We start from the raw sequence: 27704 nt of genomic DNA on the forward strand, positions 1-27704 counted from the left end.
TGAGGAACTCTTTCACTTCCTTTTTGAATGAAACAGTAGAGGAGTTTAGTCTGGTTTCTGGGGGCAGTGAGTTCCAAATCCTGGGCGCCATCCCAGAGAAGGTTTGTTTATATGTTTTCTTCCTGTTGAATCTGTGGGGTTTCAGTAGCAGGTTTTCAGCGTTTCTTGAAGCTCTTGATCCACCCGAGATCGTCAACTTCTGTGCGAGGTAGCTGGGTGCTTTGTGGTGTAGGGCCTTATGAGTCATGCATGCTATCTTTAGGTGAATTCTGTCTTCAAACGGAAGCCAGTTCAAGGCTTTTAAGTCTGGGGAAATATGAGAGCTTCTCTTTGAGCCAGTGATGAGTCTTGCTGCTGCATTTATAGTGGCTCTTAGGGGTGCGGTTGATGCTTTAGGGAGGCCACATAGGGAAACACTTCCGTACTCCACCCTCGGGATAACAAGCGCTTGAACTGCCAGATTAAAATCGTTAGCTGGCAAAAATGGTTTCAGCTTCCTCAACGTGTTGATCTGGAAGTGTGCTACTTTTATTGCATTACTAATGTGTTTTTGCATGGTAAGGTTGCGGTCAAGAGTTATTCCCAAGGATTTAGCAGAGTCTACAATGTTAGGTTTGACATTGAATGCAGTAATATATTTGACCAGGTCTTGCATCATGGGGACTTTGGCAGGTGGTGCAATAAGGAGGAATTCAGTTTTTTGAGCGTTCAATTTGAGATGGTTTTCTGCCAACCAAATCGGAGTGTTCCTGAGCGTTGTGTTGAGCACTGTAATGTCTTCTAAAGAGTGGATCTTGAGATAGAGTTGTGTGTCGTCCGGATACATGTGAAATTGGACGTTAGATGCATGAAGCAATTCCGTGAGGGGTTCCAGGAAGAGATTGAACGATGTTGGAGATAGGAGTCCCTCAAGGCTCCTCCCTAACGCGACTGGTATTGGATTAGAGAGAGTGTCGTTGACCTTGAATTTTTGCGTTCTGTTATGGAGGAAGGAGGTGAACCAGTTTAGAATAGATCCAGATATCCTAAAACAAAGAATGGGGCTATCTGTCAAGTTTTCATGTTTAACCGTATCAAAGGCTGAGGATAGGTCAAGCAGGATGAGAAGGCAAGCTCCGTTCTGATCTATGATCTGAAGCGCATCATCAATGATGTGTGTCATGGCTGTTTCGGTGCTATGACCTGCCCTGAAGCCTGATTGGTGTTTGTTAAGCAGGTCGAAGTGGTCGATATGCTTAATGAGTTGGAGATGAACGCATTTTTCCAGTAGTTTGGCCAAGGTAGGAATATTGGTGATAGGACGATAGTTGTTTAGGTCAGACGGGTCAGCTGAGGGTTTCTTTAGTATAGGAGAGACCTGTCCAATTTTGAGGGAGCCTGGGATACAGCCTTGTTGTAGAGAACTGTTAATATTTTGGTCCAAAGGCTCAAAAGCCATGGGGTCAAGTCTTTGACAGAATTTGCAGGGAGAGGGTCAGAGGAGTAATTGGACAGCTTTAGAGTGGTGAGAATCTTGTCTAAGGCTTCTTCGGAATAGGTATCGAAGGATGTCCATGCTGCGTTGCTTTTTAAGTGATGTTGAGGTAATTTGGTGTGATGCTGAAGGGGGTGTAAGTGCGATGTTCATCTGCGATCTGGCGTGGAGTACTAGGTCATTTAAAAGCTCCTTCGTGTTATCAGTTTTCTGTCTGAAGAAGTCAGAGAATTCTTCACAGTAGGGTTGCAAGCAAGCTGAGTTTTGAAGTTGTTGGGGAGCAACCTTAGTTTGGGTTTTGATGAGCTCAGAGTTTTTTTGGCCGATTTCGTGCCTGGTCTAGTTGGTGGCTAAAGAATTCCGCTTTAGTGCGCTTGATCTTTCTATAGTACGTGTTTCTTTTTCTCCTAAGAGACTTAAGGTGCAACGAAGATGGGACTCTTCTCCACATACGTTCATGAGATCTGACAGACCGTCTATCCTCGTTAAGAAGACCGTTGTACCAGGGCTTAGAATCTTTAGTGGAGACTCTTTAATTGTAAGGGGGCTACCTCATTAATTAACGAGGTCATAGAGTTGAAGTAGTGTTTGGTGAGATCATGTACGTCCAGGGAGCCTGCGAGGGGCAGAAGACGGTTAGAGCAGGCAGCGGGTAAAGTGTTGGGGTTAAGTTTTTTTGGTCTCTTTTCCAAATCTTTGGTTTTTTGGATTGAACTGAGTTCAATTGCAGAGTTTCATTGATAAAGAAGTTAATAATAAAATGGTCTGACGAGTCACAGGGTTGGATCGAAACAAACTGAATGGCGTCAGTTTTGGAGATTATTACATCCAGGATTGAACCTTTGTTGTGAGTGGGGGTGTTACAGATTTGGGAAAGGGTAACGACATTGAGGAACTGTTTAAGACTATTAACCACATCGTCATTGTGGTCATCCCAATGGAGATTGAAGTCGCCCAGGAATATTTGGGTATTCTCCCTTCCTGTGTTCGAGGAGATGATGTCCATGAGGTGTTCGGTGAAGATGAGATTGTCTCTAGGTGGATGGCAGATGATGTGTAGCAAACAATTTGATTTGCCATTACTGCTAAGGTTGAGGCATAAATATTCGCAAGAGCTGAAGACAGGGGATATGGCCCCGTTTACTGTAATATTGCTCCGATGTATGTAGGCGATACCACCACCTATCTTTTCGATCCTGTCTAGTCTCATGATGTCATAATTGGGGGTCACTAGGATGTCGAGGAGTGGGGTGGAGGATTCGGTTAGCCACGTTTCGGTTAATATAATCTAGTCAAGCTCTTGTGAGATGAGGTCAGCTATGTCTGCTGCGTGTCTAAAGGCAGATCTACAATTTAGGAGTATGCATTTGAGACGGGGAGTGGTGAGGGGGGAGGTGGGATCATGAGTGATAGGGACTCTTAGGTTATAATCGATGATGCCTCTCGTTTTGTGTGGCGGGCCTGTAAGGGTTGGGGGGATAGTAGGAATGTGCATCTGCGTAGGAATTAAGGTGTTCGAGAGTTTGGGATCGTATGAGTGAAGAAGAGAGAGGAGATTGCTCTCGGAGAGCGGGTTGATACTGTGTCACAGAGGGGTACTGTTTTGCAGCTGAGTAAGGTGGGTTTCGATAGTAGAGAAGGGAGGTTCCGGCCTTCACTAGCAATCAAAGTACTAGGAGGAGTTATGTGCCGGGATTGTTTTAGAAGCACATCCTTAAAAGATTGGAGTTCAATTTTGATTTGTAGTGCAATCATAATCTCATCCAGTCTAGGATCTGGTGCGCTGATAAATGAGGTTGGTGACTGGAGTGAATGTGGAAGGCTGCGTAGTGACTGGGTTGAGTGAGTGGTCGAGTGTGAGTAGGCGTAGTGTTGAATGAAGAGTTGTAATAAAGGGTGGATGAATTATGAGTGTGGATGGTGAGCTAGACATTTTGATGGGGGGGCTTTTGAGGGAGTGGAAGGGGGTGTTATTGCGGTAGATAGCCTTATATTAGGGGTGGATGACTGAGGTGTACATGTGGGAGGGAGAGTAGGGAGAGGGGTGAAAAGAGGTAATGGCGAGTTTTGAGAGTTGCAGAGGGGTGTCCTATTATGTGCCAGCAGATGACTGGGGAGGGAATGGGCGAGATGGGGTGAGGGGGAGTGATGTGAAACATTATGTGGCAAGGCAGAGGTTGTGGGAGAGATGATTCTAGGGGGGATGCGGTTAGAGGGGGCGGCAAGGATCTTGGTCTGAGGGGGATTCCATATCTAGCGGGTGGGTGTACGTTGCATTAGATGAGCTAAGCGGTGGGGGAATGCGTTAGGGGGAGTGAGGAGCGGAGCGGAGATCGAGGTCCAGAGGGGTTCCCTATCTTCAGATGATGCGAGATCTGAATCCAAAGAGTTGGGCGGCAGGATGAGTGTTTTGGAGGTATGAGGTGCGGAGTGTTGAGGAAGGGGTGGACTGGGTGGGGGTGAAGTATGAGTCAGGTATGGCTAGAAGATGGGGTACTGGTGGGATATGGTTATCCGCTAGGGTTGGAGATGTGGCATCTGATGTGCTGGAGATGAGGATCAATTGGGTAGGTGAGGGAAAATATCAGATTGGTATAGGTAGAGGATGGGGTGGTGGAGGGGCAGGGTTATCAGATGGGGTGGGAGATGTGGCATTAGGTGTGCTGGGGATGAGAGTCGATTGGGCAGGGGATTGGTGAGTGGCCACTCTTCTTTTAATGCTGGGGAAGATGTTGTATAGGAGATTGAGACTGCGATCCGTGGCTTGAATGAGGATAATACCGTTATTGTAAATGGTGATAGTTGCAGTGGCTTGGAAGAGCTGGGAAGGGATACAAATAATAAGCCCATGTGCGGTTTTCCTCGTGGAGGAGATGGACAGTGCATCTAAGAATGCCTTCCTTCATTGTGCTCTTCGTTCCGTGTGAAAAATTATGTCCATGGTGGTAATCCGGTTGTGCGGTGAGAAGTAAGGGTCAGCGAGGAGGGTTTTTCGGGTGACGTTTTATGAACTTGTGTTTAAATCGTTTGGCCGATTTTTTAGAGAGGGTGGGGGGGGGGGTAGATGATGATGTAGGTGTGAGCGCCAGAGAGCTCCATCTTAAACCCAGCTCACAGTGGAGTGATAGAAGTGACGCAAGGAGGGACGAAGGGAGGAAAGAGGGGGATTAGTGTAGTGTGGGTGGGGGAAGAGGAGTAGGGGTGGTCGGCGAGACTTGTGGAGATGGGGAGTATCCTGGTGGATGCCGGTAGGGTGGGTGAGGCAACAGGTGGCGGGCGTGTTGAGGCGTGCTAGGTGAGTAAAGAGGCTGAAAGGGGTAAGTGAGAAGTGGCGAGGGGAGAGGAGGTGTAAAGTAAGGTAAGTGAGGAGGACAGGGGAAGGGGTGGAAAGAGACCTGTACAGGAGGGGAGAGGTGTCCTGGTGAATGGGAGAATGGGGGGAGGGGGTGGGTAGCAGGTTGGGTTTGAGCTAAGTGTTGGTGCGTAATGTGCCAAGGAGTGTACAGGTGGGAAGGAAAGGTTAAGGTGGGAAGGCAAGGCTGGAGGGGGACGAGGCTTATTGAAAGAGTATGTTAGAAGGAATAATTGGAGGCATCTAGAGGGATGAATGAAGGGAAGGGTGGGATGAGGCTAGAAAGAGACTGAAGTGGAGAATAAAAAAGTAGTATGAGGAGGTGTAGGTGAGAGGACATTCTGATCTAAAGCGATAAATCAGAAAAAGCTGGGATAGCGGTCTAGATCTCCAAGGAAGAGGTAGCCTAAGATGGCCGACAAAAGGGGATGTCCAGATGTATAGTCCTTTGTTTGTGTTCTTGGGGAATGACTAGTTCTATAGTCCTTTGTTAGTGTTCTTACAAGGGTAAGGGATCCTGTGGTCCTATGTCTCTGTCACTTCCAATTGTGAGGGACAGTGGACTAACCGAGGAAGTCCTGTTTCAACCGTAGAAGGGAAGTTGTGGGAGAATAGTCCTCTTTCCATTTTGCAACTTGTAAACAGAGGGGAGGAAGTAACCGATAGGTGGCAATGACCAGAGGTTGGGGGAGATCTCTTATCTTGTTGTTTTATGTTTCGGCCATTTTGGGAGCGAACAAGAGAAAAAAGTTAACCCAACAGCAACTCCATAGAATATAGAAAAAGTACGAGTGCGTAGTATCAAGAATGATTGAGGTCAGTTGTTAGTTTATGAGGGCATTAGGTCGAGTGGATCGTTGAAGTACAGACCCTCTGTAGTGTTAGGCGTGTTTTGCCATGGGGTCATGAGCTCTGAGCAATCTATACTGTTCGAGGTAGAGGCAGCAATCGTAGTTAAGTGCCGAAACGAGAGGGGCAGGGGCACGAGATGCCTATTACAGTGCAGCATAAGGCGGCTTACTTGTGATCTTGCTGCAAGGCCCACGGGAGTCTGCTGCAGTCACGTCCCGAGAGGCTTTCCGACTAGTTTATCCTATCCGCCTCAGCTCAGCAGGGGACTTTAGTTGCGTCGTGCCGGTTGAGCAGGATCTTCCTGTGTGCTCTACTGCCCCTCAAGTGTTGGACTCCGCAGCGGAATCAATACACTTCTGCCTCCACAAAGGGGGAAACCGCCGCAAATCAGATTGGCGGAAGAAGAGCCTCTACGCCTGCGGGCATCCGGGGCTCGGCGGAGAGGAGCCTTATCGCCTGCAGTCATGCGAGGCTCGGCGGAAAGGAGCCTGATCGCCTGCAGCCATCCGGGGCTCAGCGAAGAGGAGCCTTAGCGCCTATGGTCATCCGGGGCTCACTGCCATATTTCACAGGCAGATCAGCAGACGGCAAGTGGGGGCCGCCAAGTGTCTGCTTTGCGGACCTGCCTGGTTCTCGTCCTGGGGGTCGCAGGGTGCTCCTGGACACGGCAGGGAGATTGGGTGCGAGCAAAATGCAGGATGCCAGAGGAGACCAGGGCAAGCTAAACCATTCTCCGACCTCCGGATCTTGGCACTCTTGTTACATTGTTACATTATAAATGACCCCCTTTAAAGTACTGAAAGCATTGAACCTACAAGGTCAATTTTACATGAAATGAAATGAAATAAAAAGAAACTTGCTAAAGCGCACTGCGACCAAGCGGCTTCCTGGCGCTGAGAACTGGGCCTGACTCTACGAAGAATCCAGAGGGACTAACAAGGGAATGCCTGGGAAAACAGAAACGTTTTCAGGGCTTTACGGAAGAAAGTATAGGTGGGGATAGAACGAATAGAGAGAGGAAGACTATTCCAGAACTGGGGAGCAAGAACAGAGAAGCGGGTGCCCCCAGTTCTGGATTTACGGAAGCGGGGAACTTGGAGGAGAGAAAGAGAGGAGGAGCGGAGGGTGCGGGTCGGAATGTATGGAGTGATCAAGGAAATAATGAAGAGGGGAGCTGAATGGGTGTAGGCCCGAAAGGCCAGGCAAGCCAATTTAAAGAAGGATCTGAAATGCACGGGGAGCCAATGGAGGGACTGGAGTACGGGCGTGATGTGAGAGAATTTGGGGAGACGAAGAATAAGGCGGGCTGCCTGATTTTGAATGGCCTGTAGACGTCGGGTTTCGTAAGCAGGTATGCCCACGTAGAGGCCGTTCCCATAGTCAAGGCGAGAGGTGATAAGGGCCATGACTATGGATTTAAGGGCATCCGTGGAGAAATACCGGGAGATTTTCCGGATGAGGCGAAGGGATAAGAAACAGGAGGATACGACGGAGCTGACTTGGGCATACATGGTGAGGTCATGACTGACCTTGATGCCCAAGGTTCGGACGGAGGAGACCGGTGAGGGAGGGGGACCTAAGGAAGGGGGCCAATGAGTCGGGGACCAAGGATTGGAGGAGCCGCCCGTGAGGACAAGCTCCGTCTTATCCGGATTGAGCTTTAGATGGTTAGTGCTCATCCATTCAGAAATGAAAACTAAGGTAGAACTAAGAAAAAGAGGGGAGTCCGAAGAGGTAGAGAGGTCAAAGACGAGCTGGAGGTCATCCGCGTAGTTATACACGGAGACCCCCTGCTCGCGGAGGGAAAGGATAAGAGGGTAGATATAAAGAATAAAGAGGAGAGGGGAGAGAGAAGAACCTTGGGGCACCCTGCACATGACTGAGCGGGGAGGAGCGGAAAAGCCCGCAAGATGGACCGCTTGGGACCTGCCTTGGAGGAAGGACGCTAGCCAAGAGTGTGCTGTGCCCCTGATGCCCGCTGCGCTGACACGGTCGAGAAGGATGGCATGGTCGACCGTGTCAAACGCAGCGGACAGGTCGAGGAGCACCAGAGCTTGGGGAAGATTGATGTCAGCTTTCCCCTTAAGTTCGTCCAGTACAGCGATGATCAGTCTCCGTGGAGTGTCCTGGTCGAAAGCCCGCCTGATGGGGGGCCAGGAGGCAGTTTTCCTCGACGTACGAAGACAGGCAAGATGTTACATGGCTTTCAAGGATCTTCCCCAAGTAAGGGAGAAGAGAGATAGGCCTGAAATTAGAGGGGAGAGAAGGGTCAAGTCCGGGTTTTTTTAAGAATCGGGAGAACCATGGCGGTTTTAAAAGAAGTAGGGACAGAACCCAGGGCCAGAGAGGTATTAAGCAGGGCGAGGGGGGGAGCAGGACAACTGGTGAAGAGAGCTTTAAGAATCCGTGCCGGAGCACAGTCAGCCGGGGAACCGGACTTGACTTTTGAAAGCAAGTTGAGAAAGCAGTCAGTGGAAATAGAAGGAAAGTGGTCCAATAAAGAAGGGGGCAGAGGAAGGGAAAGGAGAGCACAGGGTTGGCGAACCACAGGAATGTTAGCTTTTATGTTGGCAATCTTGTCAATGAAATACTCATTGAGTGAGGAACAGAGGGACTGAGTGGGGGCAGGACTAGTGCTCGTGCGATCAGAGGTGGCGAGATGATGGACGAGGGAAAACATTTCTCGGGATTTGTTGGCTGAGAGGGCAACTCTCTCCGTGAAGTAGTTGGTTTTGGCCGTCAAGATCACTTTTTTGTAGTTGTTAAGAAGGAGTTTGTATTTAGCCCGGAGAGTGGGGAAATAGTTTCGTCTCCAATGGCGTTCCGAACGCCTGAGATCGAGTTTAAGGTCGCTTAGATTGCCTTTCTTCCACTAGCTCACATCTGCATTTACTGTTGTATTAAGCTGTGATTTTATCACCTCTCTGAACAACTTATTCTAATGATTATATATAACGGAGTACATAAACCAACCTCTTGGCAACACAGAGTTTTGTTCTCTGTACTTACCCAAATTCTCACGCTGTTTTTGGGTTGCCATTTCTTAAATACATTTGAGGATGATGCTGCATGTTTTTTTCCTGATCTTGGTGATGATCCTTCGAATGAGGGGAGGTGGCAGAAAAGCACACGCAAATTCCCAATACCAGGCCATCAGAAAATGACACCCACCTTTACCAAGCCATCAGAAAATGCCACCCTCTGTTGCCATACCTGCTGGTATAGAACGGGCATCTCTTGTTCGCTTTGGAGGTAAAGAGTTCCCCATTCCTCTTGCATCAGTGGCATTATGCATGGTAGGCTGAGCTTAATTCTTCATGCCAATTACTTTAGCTAATCAAAAATCAGTGCAGTCCGTATCATTTTAAATTGGAAAAAAAGAGGTTGATGTTGGAAACTAGAGAACGTGCTTTCGAAAAATCTTTCATCTCTGTAATTTCAAATTATGCATATGATGCCTCCAACATCGGGGCATATCTTAATTTCTGTCACAAACTAAGACAAGCGGACCCCAATACATTAGAATCCCTAGTCTGGCAGGAAATAACCCAGAATAACCCAGGCGGAACATACGGCCGTCTCTTTAAAGACGCCATCCAGCAAATGTCAGCAAGTGATTTGTGGGCCCTGAATCCTAGTCAGACAGCATTCAAAATAGGGATCAAAAAGGGTGTGAGAATGACATCAAGTATCACCGACAAATCACTCTTTTTGAAACGCAGTCATGCCTGAGCCCTTGTAAACTCTTATAGACGGCTAGCCCCCGCCTCCTATCTGGCCTGCACATATTCACTCCATCTAAAACGCAGCCTTATCTCCATTAGAATGGGCGACTGGCGATTCCTGAAAGATCTACCCCCCTGGCGATGCACCGCAGAAGATTTAACTTGTAGAGGGTGTGGCAAAACAGCTGAAACTATGTCGCATGTGATCTGCCTGTGTCCAGTTTTTAACTCAGAACGCAGGCGGAGACTTAAACCAGAATGGAATAGGCTGGGTGTCAGGACCTGCAGGCAAGCTATCATGGTAGCCTTGAACCCGGAGAACACCTTGTTAAACATAAGACTCCTAAACTTCATTCTGCAAGCATACCGTAACTTCAATCAAAAGAGGCCCTGTTAAAGTCTCCCTCCCACTTGCCAACTCTTAGGGAGGCTAAAATAAAATGAGCTGTAGCCTCAGGAATGTCGGTTACTTCCTAAAAGCAGGATATCATCAATGCCGAGTAGAACATAAAAGGGTGGAAGAGACTACTTTCCCTGTACATTATGCTTCAAGCTATTCTATTTTATTTAAAGAGGCTTAAGAGAAGACCATTCCTGTTTTTATAAAGACTGTTAAATGACCATGCTTTTATTCTTCGCTGATTTTTATCTTGTGTATGGATACACAATGGGAATTTTGTAACTTTCTTTTAAAGATATATGGGCTATATCTAAATAAAGATATTTGATTTATGCATATGAATATTGTGGTGGAAAATGTATATCTTTTAGAGTCACTAGAAATTCTGTGGTTAGGAATTTTTCACGAAGGCAGTATCAAAGTGTTTGAATACACTTTGACATTCTCCTTTTGATCTCCTGAGCCAGTCAGCCCAATTATTGGTGATGCCAGGCAGATGGCCTACATACACTATGTAGTGCTGACCTTTATGTGAGGAATATCCCAGTTGCTAGAGGTGAGCCTCCTAATGGGGCGAGTGGCATTGTACCTCCCTGCTTTTTGAAAGAAAATGGAGGTGGTGTTGTCTATGCATAGGAGCACTGGTTCCTCCAAAGAAATAGCCAGAGGCCTTGTCTGACGGCCCAGAATTTTAGAAAAGTGATGTGCAGTTATGCTTCTTGGTCTATCCTGCTGTCCTTGGTATATCATTCCTGAAGATGGTAAACACAGCTGTTCACTGATGTACCTATTGTGATTACAAAAAGAACGCCCTTAAAAAGGAACTGAATAGTTTGAGAAAGTGCACCTCAAGGCCCACCAGAGGAGATGGATTTCTGAAGTAATGCTGTCTGGTCATCAAAAAAATCCAAGTTTTGCACCTACTGACTGTGCAATTTGTTCAGCAGTGGCAGGCAGCACAGTGATGAACGTTGTAGGCGAGTGGAATACAGAGGACATCTCTATATATGGCGCAAAGAGGCATACGGAAGGGCTTTACATACTTTTAGAATTGCCAAACTATTTATTGAAGTATCAGAGGCACTCCTCCGGAGACAAGGCGGTCAGTCTAATGGAAGAAAATGAAGTCAGGCTTCTCCACCGAAGCTAAAGGTAGCTCTCCAGCTACCTGCAAGTAGCTCTATTGTGAAAAGTTCAGTTTACGAAATTTTAGACTTTTGCTTGGCTGAATTAATAGAAGAATCCTAAAATTAAAATGCTTCCATCGGAGACAAAATGTGTGCATTTTCAGACCTCATAAGCGAGTTTGGAGCAAAGTGGTTACATTTCAAAATATATTTAACACGGATATTTATGTTTTGAATCATGTGGCGCTGGGTGAAACTTATTGCTAACATTATTAACCGCATCGATGCGGTACATTTTCCCGCTGTACGCGGCAATTTGAAAATTACCGCGTTACATGACGAGCTCAGCTCGTCATCAGCACACGGCAGGTAACGCTGATGACGAGCTGAGCTCGTCATCGGCATGGAAGGGGTTAACTTGACCTTGGTGCAACAGATTATAGCTAAGCATTACCCATGTATAGGAATTCCAAATTGACAAAGTCTTTTTTACACTTCTTATACCAAACCTACCTGATGTACTGAAGTGATCATTTTTGGCATCCCTGCACTGAGGTGAAACTGCCAGTAATTATGCATTGGGCGGCACAAATTTAATCTTGTTGGATGTGGTCATTGTTACAACACTGATGACATTAATAGCTCGGGATGATTTACATTGAGCACAGGTAGGTCTAATTACAGAAAAGGATGGAGACCCCTGATATAAGTAGACCAGGTGACAGAAGATTTATCACTGCTCAGAGTCAGTCCCACTTGCAAGATACCCGACGGAAGGCATCTGTGGCTCTCTTTGCCTAGATCAGACTTGCAAATGAGGAGTGAATCAAATAGTATAGAATACTTGAAATCTCAGAAAGTTTGTTGCAGCACTTTGAGCGATTTTTTAGTGCAGGTTTCAGTACAAAGGGTAGTAACTGAATTAATTACTAGAAGTAACCCCCAACCACAGAAACTTGGCAATTCTGTAGATGTGGTCGTGCAAGGCCAATGTCATTGAGAACTCTCCTTCCTGTAGAAACCAGAATCGGGGCCGCTCCTTGAAGGGTAACCAAAGATTATTTCCATTTCTAATCAAACCAGTTTTCACGCTGAAAACTGCACGGGACAAGGAAGCCAATGATAGAATTAAGGTAAAGATAAAGCTCCTGGTGTCCCTGATTATGTCTTACTGAAGGAGCAAACAGCAACAGTGTTCGCTCAATATCACCTTTGAATATGTGCTGCAATGCAGGATATGATAGCATTTGCTCTGGAAACAGTATTTTCTAATCCACTACATTGGCACACACAAATCTATCAAATGCCTTTTTTGGTGGGGGTTTGGAGGCAGGGAGGAGGGAAAGAGGAAGGTTGAAGCAAAGCACGTAAATAAAAACGGAACATAACCCAGAAACGACCTATCCTAAAGAAGTTTTGGTATAACAAAAAAATAGTTTACAAAAATATTTTGAGGAAAAAAAAAACAGGTTGGTGCATATGCCTGTGTTTGAAGATCCTACAAAAAAGCCGAAAAGAAGATCCAAGCGGTGTAGAGCTCCTACGGGGTCTTAATCAGTGTGCATTATTGCTTTTGCGAGAATATGCTTACAGGAACAACTTCTTTACCTTCTCTTAAACGTTACATACAGCATAATATACAAATCCAATTTAGTTTGCAAGTATCCAGGACACCATAAACAAAATTCTGATTTATACCTAACATTGATCGGCCTCGTTCAACTAAAACACAAACGGTACCCCTGGAAGGTCTTTGTGGTGAGCGTATGGCAATAGTATTGGGTAATATTCTTCCGCATAGTCTACGTATTTCCATTTTTTACTTTTGAGTCGGATTCCACATACTGCTTGATAGATGTTCTGCAGGTCATTCAGTCATACATTACATTTTTCATACAATGCCACCCGTGTCATTTTCTCCATTCAATATCAATCTTCGGTGAATCCCTCTGTTCACACAGTCTTTGGTGACAGTTTTAATGAAGGCAAAGATTTTCATAAAGCCACCTCGCCACAGGTGGTTTAATCTCTGGAACACCCTTAAAGGCTTGAATTCGAGCCACTTTAGGCTTCTTTGGAATGGTTTAATTAATGTGCCCAAAATATCCTCCTACCACTCATCACAATTACATATAGTATGACTGTCCTTTCCTCATCACATTTCCAACAAAAGAATCACAGCTTCACACAACACATTAGCTTAAAACCGCAACAGGCTTTGTTCTTGCTCACTCCAAACTGCTCTCTAACCTGCTAAAATGTCCTGCAATTCTCATCACCAACGAAACCAGCTTAACTGCATTGTTTCTCCATTTGGGTGAGCATGTAGGTATAGATTCAGCTTTAAAAACGTATGTGCTCTTCCCGCACCTGCCAAATGCGATCATTGGGGTATTCAGGCTTACCCCAGTGCCTTACAATTTATTAGTGCCAAACATTGCATCTACTGCTGCTCTGGTTCCCAGTAGAGCTTTCTCTATCTGAAAGCATTTTGGTAGGCTTTTTAGTGTTAAGATTGGGGCACAGTGAGCTAGGTGATGCACGAAATAGCAAACTTGCATGTCCCCTGCATGCACTTTCACATACCTTCAACCTTACAAGCCATGGCTTGACATAAACTCTTACAAATTTTTTAACAACCCCACCCCAAATTATCTTTTTGATGGCGCACAGTGGTATCTTTAACGGTAACATGGCAGATGGTTCAACTGTGGCATCAGCAACACATTAACAATAACAATTGGGATTCTTTCACCCATATTAATAAACTATATGTTGCTTCAGTTCTGTAGTTCCATGTACAATCCCCTATTCAGTTTCACTCCCAAGTACTGATTGCGCCATGTGACCCACCAAACTCATCTGTGAACAATCGCCTACTTATCCAGTGTGCCCATTAGTGGCAGCACTTTACACTTTATCCAACTGACTTTATTATCCGAAACGCAGGATGTCAACTGCGAAGATTTGGGCTTACCTTCCCACCCTTCAAGTCTTAACACTTATGTGGATTTTGTTCCTTATATTGAAGGCCAACATTTCCAAGGCAGGGAGTAGTAGTAGGAGCAGGTACCGAGACCAACCATGTCATGTGCCCATGCCAGCTGGAAAGAATCAGGCAATCTGCCTTAACATTCAACATGCCACTGGGTCTGGCACAATAGCTCAACTTTGGATATGGTCCCATTCGATTCCCATCAAAAGCTTTGTCTGTGTCCAATGACTCTGTTACTCTAGAAAACCCTATTCCTAAGCATCCATAACATAAGCTAGTTGTCTTTAGGACCATTCCTAAAATCAAAAATACCTGGCTTTCTGTACGTAAGCCTATTTTCTAACACTTAACTTCTGCATTTATTAAGGCACATTTGGTTCTGCCCAATCCAGCTAAGGGAATCCAGATATAATTGCCCTCTTTAATTCATTTTTCAGTCTGCGCCATCTGGTGCCTTTTAAACATCTTGGCCAGTATTTGCCCAATGTCGCCACAGATTTAATAAAATTAGCAAAGGAAGCCATCCACCCTCGAAACCCTGCATACACACCCCAGTCTATGGCAGCCTCCTTGATTTTATCGAATTATCCCTTCTCCTATGTTCTTGCTGAACCAACTAGCAGACCTTGGGTACCGTTTTTTCTTCTTTTTTCCAAAGTATTCAAGATTATCGTCTGGGACTTATGATCGGACATAGTGTCTCATTAAACCAGGACAACTGCCCCCGTATGGTGTCCTGCAAGTTACTATTTCACAACTTTCCTTCTCAGTGGGATCGCCACTGCTGCCTTCCTGGCCTTCAGTTGTCCCCCTAGAAACCTTGCCATCTTCTGCGCAAGCTGGAACGGCAGTTGCTTAATCTAACAGAGTGCACATTCTACTTGACTACTAAGTATATTCAGATCAAATGTTGTTACTGTTAACTCCGGTGGTATCTTGACTTTAGGACTTCTGTTACAGTCCTTGACCAAACTTTTTTTATTTTGGCAGATTTTATAAATCTTTCAACATACCACAAGGGCAGAGCCCAGCGAGCAAAATTCAATCGGAGTGCAGAATAGAGAGTCCTCGAGTACTGTATAACTCCCACCCCAAAAGTCTGCAGAACATAAGACCACGAGAAACACCCATTCCACCCACCCCCGTGAGCGCACCATACATACTTTGATAGCATTTTATATATAAACCAAAAGAATTCCCGCCCACATCTTAGCACCAAAACTTTACACACGTAATTCACCACGAGTCGTTCAATATGGTCCCTGGTACCAGTGAGACAGTAACACTTTAAGTGCTGCCGTCGGCCAACGGTCGTCACGGGCACTACCTCCCCAGTGCTGCGTGCGACCGCTGGACGTCCAGTTCAGCACTGGATAATGGAGAGCGCAGCACTGGGGAGGTCTATTTACGAAGCTCCCAAGGTGTTAAGGACAAATCAATACCACTATACTTGGCACACCTAGACCAGATCTTCCCATGCTTCTGGGGACACTCCCTCGCCTGGAACACAGCAACCTCCGCTGACATACACTTATCCAGGGCATTTTTCGAATTGGTTATACAGGGCGGTGACGTATCCTTCCAGTGCTGTGCTATGTCCCGCTTAGTCAGAGTGATCCCCAAGAACAATAGGTGTTTATACCTGTTCCACCGATGTTTTCTGTACTGTGTAGGAGAGCCAATCTAGGGTCTGTTGGGACAACCCCACCCCATGCACGACAACACATCAGACCAAAAGTGCTGCAATGCCCCGCTGCTCCCCACCGTGTGCAGGAACGAGAGACCCCTCTCGTCTGCGCCATTTCGGAGACAAATAGGGGACTGAATTGCCCCCATTTTCCAAAAGGCGGAGACGTGTGTAATATACCCTGTGGAGGTATTTAAATTGAATTAATCTGTATCTGGTGGAGACGGCAGCGTACCGAGGGCTAGCCAGCCCCCCCCCCCCCCAAGTCTCCCATCAGTAAGCGACATCCTAGTGGGTGGAACTCCGGCAGGGATTCTAGTCGCCGAATCAGGGGGGGTGAGTGCGTGATGAAGATGCAGACAGCGATGGAACTGTGATGTATGATGGTCAAAATCAACCTGCAGCCTTTGAAAGTATTGGAGGATTGTTCCCTGCATACTATTTCAGAGCGTGGATATACCGATATTTACAAACACAATTACAAACAATTGTAATTGTGTGAACCATACTATTTACACTCTATACCTCGTGATCATAGAGTCAAAATCACATATATGTCATCACTATACTTCCAGATATTCTGCACATTTCCCACTTGGACCTGAATAGGATAGACTGAAGTGTATGGCCTGGACTTCCACGTGTAACTATGCCCGAAATGTCCTTGATTCCATCCGCCTACAGTAGGAGGTGAATTACTATTGTGATTTAATAAATAGTATTTAAGGAGTAGTGTAGACATACAGGTTTGAAAGATGGAAGAGATGCGTAGTGGTAACTTGTAATGTAGTAAGATCGAGGGGAGATCAGTAACTGCTACGTGCTAAAAAATAGTGTTTGATCACATGTCAGTAAAGTGAAGAGACTGGGGGGTCTGATTTATGTGGTTGTAAACGGTGGCTTATATAAAAAAAAACTCTGGTCTATGTTTTGAATTAATCTATGAAGGCGTTGATGACATTTAGCGTTCTACAAATCATTGCTAATCAATTATTGTTGCCCTTTGAACTATTGTAGGACCCTGTAACATTAAGCTACACTTACTGACGTGTTTTATTGTTCAGGTGGTCCTAACGGTTCCAGTTTTAACTTATATGTTTGTGAGAGTTACAAAAAAAACTCAGTCTTGATAAAGATGGCAGTATAAAGTTCTCATCGAAACGAGGCGACCCTTAACAAAGGAACACAATCTGTGAAGAGACTGGGACCTTTGAGTGCTCATTATTTACATGGTATCGGGTCTCAGCCTTAGAATGAAGTAATCATGGATGTGGGCCATCCAATGACAGTTTTTGTCTCTTGTATGTACTCTCCCTTTTAAATGTTACATGTTTTTAATATGAAATTGTATGCAACTGATGTTTATGTAAACGATGTTCTGATCGAAACAGAATATAAATTGTCAAGCTTATGCTTTAACAAAACCCTGGATAAAATTGTTGAATAAAGTGATATATTTTTGTGAAACAATCGCTTTTGACTTCTAAGTGAGGGTTCTGGGCGTGTAGTCATACTGCTCCCCCAACGAACGATGGTAGTTTGAAAGAGTGTGAGCCTGGAGTTTAATAGGATATACAGTGAACAGTATTAGCCTCAGAGTTCTTTCCAAAGGAAACATTTTTGCTGACATGACAGTTCTGGAGCCTGTACAGTAGGTGCGGCAAAGTCCCCATCTTAAAAAATGTTATACGCCCAGGCGTCGCTGGGAGATGGCATTATATTGACCCCTAGACCCTCGCCCGCAATGATCAGTGGTGACGCCCAGGTTGGACTTCGCTGTTCACCATAAATAGGGAACAGTGTAGATTTGGATGGATTGGCACAGAGGTCTCCCCGAAGACTTGATGGATTTGGAGGACAAAAGGCCCAGAGGCCCAAGGGTCCGACATGAACAGGACGTCGGCAGGGTAAAGCGCAATCCTGTTAGAGTACTCGGGCGTCCAGTCTCCTTGATCAAACTCTTAATTTTAAACTCCGTACCACCAATCTTTCTCAGGTTCATCTCTGGGCCTCTGCGCATATCTTTACTAGCTTTATTCTGATTCTGGCCGTGGTCGCTACCTAAAGTAGAACGGTTTCCTGAACTCTATCTGCGCTACTCTCTATCAACTCTCAGCAACTGCAATAAGGTATTCGTTTTCTGGCCTTTTATTTCTTACTATATTCAACTTCCAAAGCCTTCACAATCTTTCGGCCATTCTCACTTCTAAGTTACTGGACAGAGATAGTTTAAGTCTCCACTTTCAAACCCAAATGAAGCGCTCTTCGACGCAACTGAGTTGAGTAGCAAGCTGAAACGTATTCTAGGAAATGCTCCATAATTGCAGGACTGGAAGGTGTGCTTACTGTTGCTAGGGTGAGCGAACCTTCGTCCTTTCACTAGGCCTAAAGGTATCAAAGCTTTAAGACCCTCAATGTCTTCATTTCATCCCATGTTTGGTCATCCCGATCGGTTACAATTCTGGGTTAATCAATAATCAAATCACGTCCAGCAGAGCTTATAAAATCTCCCTTTGTAGTCCAGCATACAATTCTGGCTCGTCTGCCATGGGAGCACAACGTTATCCAACTTATTTCTGAGCCCTGAACCTGCAGCACTACCATCGCAATCTTTTGGCATCTTTCTGGACCTTTACTATATGGCATGTCAATTTTTTTGCTGATGAACAGAGCCACCCCCCCCCCCCCCCAAACTACCAACTGATTGGCAAATATTGACGCACCTCCGAAGCCAACCCCTCAAGTTTACCTGCTTATTTTGTTTTTAGGGATCTCCTGAATGAGCTGTTTTGTAGCGGAGCAGTTTACCTGTTTTTTTTAGCATTAATAAAGCGTCCCAGTTAATTCACAATTAACAAAAACACATACACATTTTCAACTAAATCCTTTCTTTATGTCACTTTGATTTTCACAATTATCCTCCCCTCACCTTTTAATGAGTTCACTATTTACAGGGTCTAAATTTAGCACTCCCTCCATCGTAGATGAGAATCTTGCCAGTTTTACTTCTTCACTCAGATTGCTGGCATTGAGTTTTTTTCCAGTTATTTATTGGCCCCCACCACTTTTTTTGCAGGCACTTCAGAGCGTCACTATAATTTGTCTTTACTATTCCTGCTATGCCATGCTTCATTCCAAACGGTGTCGCCTCTGCTGTGTACTAACTCTTCAGCAAATCCTCAATTGGGTTATTATCTCCGTCAATGCCTCTCCCCTTTTTCCAACGTGGTACTCGTCCACTGAAAATCCCATCTTGCTACTCAACTTCCTTCCTTCCAGAGTGTTCCTTTGAGTCCTGCCTCACTGGCTGGTTGTCTAGTCAAGAGTCCTCACCCTGCCCTTGGCACCAATCGGCAGCAGCCTCCATTCCTGAGTGCCAGCTCACGTCCTGGCACCTACCTACCAATTTACGGCTGCAACCTGAAGATGGCGGTACCTTCCATCACAGAATGCCCCTGTTGTGCCATTTTCCTTACTGCTGCACTGCTTGCACACGGCAACCATCTACCAAGTGAGGTAACTCTATCCCCCAGGTCAATTACACAAGGCAACTCCCCACCACTCGATAAACATCTACAACTATTGTAGTCTCAGGCTAGACTGCAAATTGTTACTTGGTCTCCAAACCGGTAGCCCCATGGTCCTTCAAACTACTAGCTATCTTCTGTTTAACTGCTTTTTCTAGGTGTCACCAAACCTGTGAAGTTTATCTTTACAGAGCAACAAGAGGGTGGTCTACTTAGCAAACCTACATTTTAGACTTCCCTGCGTCCCTGCGTCGAGTTTATGATCCGGGGCTGAAGAACAAGTTACTTACCTTCGGTAACGCTTTTTCTGGTAGATACAATATCTGCCTGTGGATTCCTCACCTTGTGAATATCCCCTTGCGCCAGCAACATCTGGAAATTCTTTTTGTAGCTTCGCGCCTCCGTCACAGAGGCACGGCATCGCGCGCAACTCCGCTGACGTCACTGACACCATAATAGGCCCACGCCGGCGTGATGACATATGTTCCGCCCTTTTTTCCGTGCCTTCGAGGCACACGGACGGACCGATGAAAGCAGATATATACACAGTACACAAATGTCAAGATAACACCCAGTGTGAAACCAATGCAGGAAAACAAATTACAATAAACATTTCCTTTGACAAGTAAAATATATACATTACAGTAACTCAGGCATAGAAGAGTGGACAACGGGGAGGCAGGTGGGTCAGTGAGGAATCCACAGGCCGATATTGTATCTACAAGAAAAAGCGTTACCGAAGGTAAGTAACTTGTTCTTCTGATAGATACATCTGCCAGTGGATTCCTCACCTTGTGAATAGAGTCCCACAGCAGTCCCCACTCCCGGAGGAGGGTGTCCACTCTCCTATACCAGAAAGTCCTGGAGGACAGATCGCGCAAAGTGGCCCTCCCCCCTCACTTCGGTATCCAAGCAGTAATGCTTCGCGAAAGTGTGGAGGGAGGCCCAAGTCGCCGCTCTACAAATATCCTCAACAGGCACACCCCTAGACAAAGCAGATGTTGAAGACTTTGCTCTAGTAGAGTGAGCTCTTATACCCTCTGGAGGTTCCTTACACGCCAGGGCGTAGCAGATCTTAATGCAGAGGATAATCCATCTCGAGAGCGTGCGCTTGTGCACCGCCTTCCCCTTCTGCAGCCAGCAAATCCAACAAACAGCTGGTCACCCAACCTGAACTCACTGTCCAGGTAAAAGCTCACCGCCCTCTTAGGGTCCAAGCGGTGAAGTCTCTCCTCCTCTTTGGAAGGGTGAGGGGGAGGATAAAAGGAAGGGAGAGTAACGGACTGCCCCAGATGGAAAGGAGTTACCACCTTAGGAAGAAAAGCAGCCCTGGTCCCGAGAACCATTCTTTCAGCATGAATGGACAAATATGGGGGCTTTGAACTAAGAGCTTGAAGCTCACTTACCCTCCTTGCCGAGGTCATTGCCACTAGGAAAATAGTCTTAAAATACAAAAGTCTCAAGGGACACTTGTGTAAAGGTTCAAAAGGCGAACCCATCAAGAATGTAAGAACAAGGTTCAAGTCCCATTGAGGCACAATAAAAGATGTAGGAGGAAATTTATTGGTAAGGCCCTTAATGAATCGTAATACAATAGGAGATTTAAACAAAGAGGGCTGGTCCGGGAAACAAAGGAAAGCCGATAAGGCCGACAAATAACATTTGATAGTTGCCACCGCAAAACCCTGCCGGGCCAAAGAAAGTGCAAATTGAAGTATATTGGACAAACAAGCCCTTAAAGGGTCAATGGACTGCTCCCCACACCAAGCAACACATTTAGACCATCTATAAGAATAAATGGACTTGGTGGAGTCACGCCTGGCCGATAAGATGACATCCACCACATCGTGTGGGAGAGAAAAGGAAATCAGGTTGCCCTGCTCAATCTCCAGGCATGAAGGTGCAAGGTCTGGGGGTGGGGGTGTAGAACCTGCCCCTCCATCTGGAAGAGGAGATCTGCCCTGTGAGGGAGACAGAGCAGAGGGCACGAGGAGAGGTGGAGAAGATCTGTGTACCACACCCTTCTTGGCCAATCCGGGGTGATCAAAATAACTTGGGCCCGGTCTTGGCGAATCTTCCTCAGAACGCGATGAATCAAGGGTATGGGAGGAAACGCATAAAGGAGTGGAGTCCCAACTCAACTGAAACGCGTCCCCCGGGGCTCCCTGCATTGGAAACTGGAGACTGCAGAATGACGGGCAGTGAGCATTCTCGTGAGTGGCGAACAGGTCCACCCGAGAAGTTCCCCACGTCCGAAAGACGTGATGAACTACCTCTGGATGAAGCCTCCACTTGTGGTCGGCTGAAAACTGACGACAGACTGTCTGCACACACGTTCAGAACTCCGGCCAGATGATTTGCCATCAGACAAATCTGATGATCCTGAACCCAGGACCAGCGACGCAGAGCCTATCTGCAGAGACACTGCGACCCTACTCCTCCCTGCTTGTTGACATACCACATCGCAGTGGTGTTGTCCGTCAGGACCTGAACCGACCGACCGCGAAGGGAAGGGAGGAAGGCCTTGAGTGCCAGACGTATCGCCCGCAATCCCAGGAGGTGGATGTGAAGCAACCTTTCCTCTGGAGACCAAAGACCCTTGATCTCCAGATCCCCCTGATGAACACCCCACCCTAGAGTGGATGCATCCGTTATTACTGTGGCCACCGATGGAGGTAGTTGGAAGGGCTTTCCTTGTGACAGATTGCCTTCCACGCTCCACCAAGACAGACCCGCTGCCGTTTCTCTCGAGATCCTCACTGACTCCGAGATCTCCGCTGTGCTAATACCACTGCCTGCGGAGGCACCACTGGAGTGCCCTCATGTGCCAGCGTGCATGGCTGACCAACAGAATGCAAGAAGCCATCAGACCGAGCAGACGAAGGACCTTCAGGACTGGAACGACCGCTCCATTGTAAAATAAAGGAATCATTTCCTGTATGTCGCGAATCCTTTGAGGAGGAGGGAATGCACGACACACAGTAGTGTCCAGTACCGCACCTATGAACAGGTTGCGCTGGGAGGGCACCAGGTGAGATTTGGGTACATTTATCGAAAAACCCAACCTGTGCAACAACTGAGTGGTCTCTTGCAGATGATGGAGCACTATCTCTGGAGATTCTGCTTTGATCAGCCAATCGTCCAAATACGTGAATACCGGTATCCCCGATCTTCTGAGATGTGCAGCCACCACAGCCATCACCTTGGTGAAGACTTGAGGTGCAGAAGTAAGACCAAACGGAAGGACCGCAAACTGGTAGTGTTGCGATCCAACCGTGAAACGGAGATACTTCCTGTGCGACTTCAGGATGGGAATATGAAACGACACATCCTGTAAGTCGATTGACACCATCCAGTCCTCTTCCAGCAGCGCTTGAAGAACCTGTGCAAGGGTGAGCATCTTTAACTTCTCCTGCTTCAGGTAAAGATTCAAGATCCTGAGATCCAGGATTGGACGAAGTCTGCCATCCTTCTTGGGGATCAGAAAATACCGGGAGTAGCATCCCTGACCCCTCTCCTGCTCCGGAACCACCTCTATCGCACCCTTTCTGAACAGTGCCAGGACTTCTTCCTGCAGGAGCAGCAGGTGGTCCTCCGAACAATAACCCTAACAAGGAGGGTAATTTGGGGGAAATTCCCGAAAGGGAAGAGCATATCCATTCTCCACAAGATTGAGAACCCAATGATCTGATGTAATCAATTCCCAATCTCGCAGAAAATGGGTAAGCCGACCCCCCACTGGACCCACATGATCCGGAATGGCGGATCTAGGGCTGCTTTGCTGTGTTGGCAGGAGGCTGGGAAGAGGAGGGGGAGAAGGAGGCTTGGCGACCTCTAGGACGAGCTCTTTGTCTGCCCCTGTACGACTTGTACAGCGTATTTTGCTGCTGCTGCGGCTGTGATTGTTTGTAGGCCCGAAAGGAAGATCTGCCAAATCCTCTGAATTGCTTTCCAAAAGAGCCCCTGGTCTGAAGGCCCAAAGACTTTGCTGTCGCTCTGCTGTCTTTAAACCGCTCTAAAGCAGCGTCAGCTTTCTTCCCAAACAACCCTGACCCATCAAAGGGCAAATCCATCAACGTAGACTGAACATCCACAGAAAATTCTGAAGATTTCAACCACGCAGCTCTCCTAGTGGCCACTGAAGAGCCCATCACTCTCGCCACTGAATCAGCCGTGTCCAGCCCACTCTGGATTACCTGCCTTGCCGCAGCCTGAGTGTCAGAAATCACCTCCTGAAAATCCTTCCTATCGTTCTCAGGAATTTTAGGCACCAAATGTTTGACGGAATCCATCAAAGCATGGATGTATCTACCCATCAGGCAAGTTGCATTTGTAGACTTTAGCGCCATGCTGGCTGAGGAAAAGATTTTCTTTGCCGCCTGGTCTGGTTTCCTTGTTTCCTTTTCCCCAGGAACCTGTGGAAAAGCACCCGTAGACTTCTTTGAGCAGGCAGCCTGCACAACCAAACTCTCTGGCAGGGGGTGCGTCAACAAAAAGTCTGGGTCACCAGGTGCCACTCTATACCTTCTCGCAACAGCCCTTGAAACAGCAGGAGCTGTCAGAGGTTTTTTCCACGCCTCATAAACAGGCTCAGCCAAAGAGTCGTTAAATGGGAGCATTGGTTCAATAACAGAGGAAGGCGAGTGAAGGACCTTAGTTAGAATGTTAGACTTGTATTCAGCAGTAGGCAGAGTACTATTCAACAAGTCTGCAGCCTTCTTAATAACAACGTGATAAGGTTTTACATCCTTGGAAGGTACGTCGGATGCAGAGGCCAAATCCCACTCAGGAAACAGCTCAAGACCACTAGCCTCTCTCAGGTCATCAAAAGGATCCTCCGAATCCTGCAGTTCACCTTCCTCCAAATTTTCATCACAATACCTCTCCTTTTCCAGAAGCCTCTGTGCCTCACGCCTCGACCTCTCCTTCATAAACAAAGTCGACTGATCCGGGACCGACTCCACCGGAGCCGACGCCGAACTCTAAGTCGGAAGAGGCAGCTTAACCAGAGGACGAACTGGATTCGGCATCGAGGGTATCGGCGTCGATGGATTCGGCGTCGAAGGCTTCGGCGGCGCCGGAAAATGCCAATGCGGAGTTGGAGCCGGCATGAAAGGCGCAGGAGCATAAACCTGGGGGAAACCCAGATTAAATGCTAATGGACCCGTGGGACTAACTGGTGCACCAGAGGGGTATTCAGGAACTGAGTAGGATCTTGACCTGGAGCCGGAAAGGCTGGATAAAAGCCCCCAGGTTGCTCTTGAGGGAGCAGAGTCTTCTCGACCTCGGCCTCCACTTCAGGCTGGTGCACCGGGGTCGACGAACCCGCAGGTAACGAAGCCTCGCCCTCTCCTTCCTCTTCCTCTTCCTCTTCCTCATCACCTTCATCTTCATCTTCTTGACCAGAAGGATGGGATGGATTCGGAGAAGGATTCGGCAACTGCTTCGGTGACACAGGCGAATCCGCACGCGAAGCCTCACCCTCTGAGACCTGCACCTCCGAAGGGATGTATGACGGTACCACGCGTACTTTTACAACGCGTACCGTTACAACGCTACTTTTACCATGCAAGTCGTTACCACGACTTGCGTGGAGGGGCGCTGGATAGTACATTTTTTAATTTACTATTCCAACTCCAGTCCCCGTGGACTCTAGGGAAGGAGTTGGATAGTAAATTAAACAATTTACTATCCTGGAGCGCCCCCCAGCGCAAGTCGTGGTAACGACTTGCGTGGTAAAAGTAGCGTGGTAACGGTACCGCGTTGTAAAAAATGCGTGGTAACCGTTGTATACCCCTCCGAAGCCACCGCCTCCTTTCGAAGTAACTTCACCTGTGACTTCGGCCTTGAACTCAAGTCTCTCAGAGTGATGGCGAGTTTCATGACTCCTCTTATGCTTCTTCCTCGAAGACCTCGAAGCATGCGCCGAAGACTACTCCGAGTGCGACCTCGAACGCAGAGTTCGTGACCTCTAACTCTATCGTTTTTGCTTTTCAACTTCACTACGAGGAGTTTCGTCTCCCTCTCCCGGAGTGCCTTCGGAGTCATCTTTTTACAAGAAGGACAATTTTCGACGACATGATCGGAGCTCAAGCACCATACGCAGTACTCGTGTGGATCAGTGATAGACATCATCTTGCCACATTCTCCGCACGCTTTAAATCCAGTCTTCTTTGAAGACATCACGACAGAAGACAAAGAAAACACCAGTAGAAACACAAAGTAACAAAGTTACTATACAGCTACAGACGATCCCTTGAAAACAGTTAGCGTCGACGACGCGGAAAAAAGGGAACTGATGTCATCACGCCGGCATGGGCCTATTATGGTGTCGGTGACGTCAGCGGAGTCGCGCGCGATGCCGTGCCTCCGACGTCGTCCACGTCGGCGCGAAGCTACAAAAAGAATTTCCGAATGTTGCTGGCGCAAGGGGATATGCACAAGGTGAGGAATCCACTGGCAGATGTATCTATCAGAAAGGCCACGCTTTCCAGCCAAAAACCTCAGAGAGCAAGGTCTCCACAAAATTTTCTGGCTTAACGTCCTTAACTCAACAGCAGCAAAATGGATGTGACTTCTACTTCCCACTTTTATGCCCTAAACCTCGTACTACATCGTGTCCAAGGAATCCTGTAAACCTTCAGTTTCTCCTAATTGGTCATTTGTAGTTTCACATGCATGCACGATCCTCTCCCTGTAGCTGTAACAGCAAAAACGGCTTTATTTCTTGTGAATCCATCCAAAATTCTGCTACATCTGTTGCCAAAGTGTTTAAAGGATATGCAGCCTTTTTATTTCTTTGTTTAGATCAGACTTGTTGCTTCAGATAATGTGGTTCCTTAGCCCTGGCCTGCCATGTCTCCAGGGATGCCATCACCGGCCTTCCTCTCCCCTTCCTATATAGTTAATCTTTCTTTTCCATAGCTGCCCTCTGTAACCAAACCCTTCTACACTGCGTTCCAAATCAGTTTTTGCCTTCAAAATCCAAGAATGTAATGTAAAATGCATGGGTCTGGACTCACATTTCGGAACTGGAGAGAAAGGGAAGCAAGTCTCCCAGTAGGTTTTTTTTATGTATACATACATATAGTTATTTTACTGAAAGATTAAGTTTAGTCTTTTGCAAGCCATTGATTATTTTTATAATAAAACGTTCAATACTTTATATGATGCAAAACATGGGCTAGGACACTGCACATATTGCAAGGCAGAATTTATCATTTAATAAAATTCCATGATGGAGAACTCAGATTCTTTTTTTATTGAAGATGGCTTAATCACTTTATGGCGGAAGGTGTCTGGCACTAAAATAAAGTTGGTAGGATACAGAGAAAATGTGTATAAATGTGTGGGGGGAGCTTACAGTGAAACAGGTCACTGGTGTTCTAGTTATCTAAATATTATACCATCAAGAGGAGTGTTAATCAGATGGTTATTAGTACTATAAAATGAAGAGTAGTTTCTTGCCCACCCTCGGGCAGCATGTGGCGCATATTTCAGGATGCTTGTTTCCGGTCCAGGGAAGACATGGCTTGGCAGTTCGGGCTGGACTGTTCCCATATGGCACAGGGTCAGACTGATTTGCATATAGCCATGTCTGAACTGGGGTGGCTGAGTGGGCTAAAGAATGGTGATGGATTAAACCCAGATCAGTTGACTGGGGGTGAGTGTTTGATTTGCTCAAACGCTCAGTCCATCATCCCCTTTTGTTTCGCTTTGTTCGCCCTAAGTTGGCAGGGTATGCTCAGACGTGAGTCCCTTGCTCACTTGGCCACTGGATTCAAGATAGCCTGGCTGATGAGGATTATGAATCCGAAACCGGTCCCAGGATGCTTGTTTCCGGTCCAGGGAAGACATGGCTTGGCAGTTCGGGCTGGACTGTTCCCATATGGCACAGGGTCAGACTGATTTGCATATAGCCATGTCTGAACTGGTGTGGCTGAGTGGGCTAAAGAATGGTGATGGATTAAACCCAGATCAGTCGACTGTGGGTGAGTGTTTGATTTGTTCAAACGCTCCGTCCATCATCCCCTTTTGTTTCGCTCTGCATATTTCAAAGGGGCATTCTGTGATGGAAGTGAGTTGATTTGGCAGATGCATAGGTATGGGACAGCTTGAGAAAAAGTCTATGTAGTGCATGTACCATGGTCTCCATTAGACTATAGAAGGAAAGTAGTAGGCCTGTTTAAACAGAAGTGTTTGCTTGGGACCAGTGATTCCAGTACTGAAATAAAATGCAAATAAAACAAGTGTCACATACTTTGCCTTGTGCTTGCTTCCACTAATATGTGCCTGGTACTGCTCCGTCGAGTTGAGGGTAATGTTGCAGTCCTCACAAGGGTACGTCTTCTGATCTGAAAAACAGTCACTCATCAGAAGAAATCATAATGATTGCTCATCTCAGAACAATGTGTTAACTGGACAACATCCAAGGCACATGCCACAGAAGGCTGTGGCAGCAAGAAATGTGTCAAACAGCCTATTGCAGAAATGTACTAGGTGTGCCCTTGACTAGTTCAAATATGGCCAAAGCACTTGTTTTCAGTAGAGACACTATGGAACATG

The 27704-nt window shown here is 46.6% G+C and overlaps 1 protein-coding gene across 1 annotated transcript in view; it reads right to left on the reverse strand.

The window, feature by feature from the left end:
* The window catches only part of ZNF346 (zinc finger protein 346), a 76410-nt gene that overhangs the window by 5337 nt on the left and 43369 nt on the right, over positions 1–27704 (reverse strand). Inside the window, exon 6 of the mRNA XM_078652793.1 lies at positions 27400–27493. Coding sequence (XP_078508919.1) covers positions 27400–27493 — 94 coding nt within the window. The remainder of the gene's footprint in view (positions 1–27399; positions 27494–27704) is intronic.

Source organism: Lissotriton helveticus, chromosome 7, assembly GCF_964261635.1.
Source record: "Lissotriton helveticus chromosome 7, aLisHel1.1, whole genome shotgun sequence".
Lineage (NCBI taxonomy): Eukaryota > Metazoa > Chordata > Amphibia > Caudata > Salamandridae > Lissotriton > Lissotriton helveticus.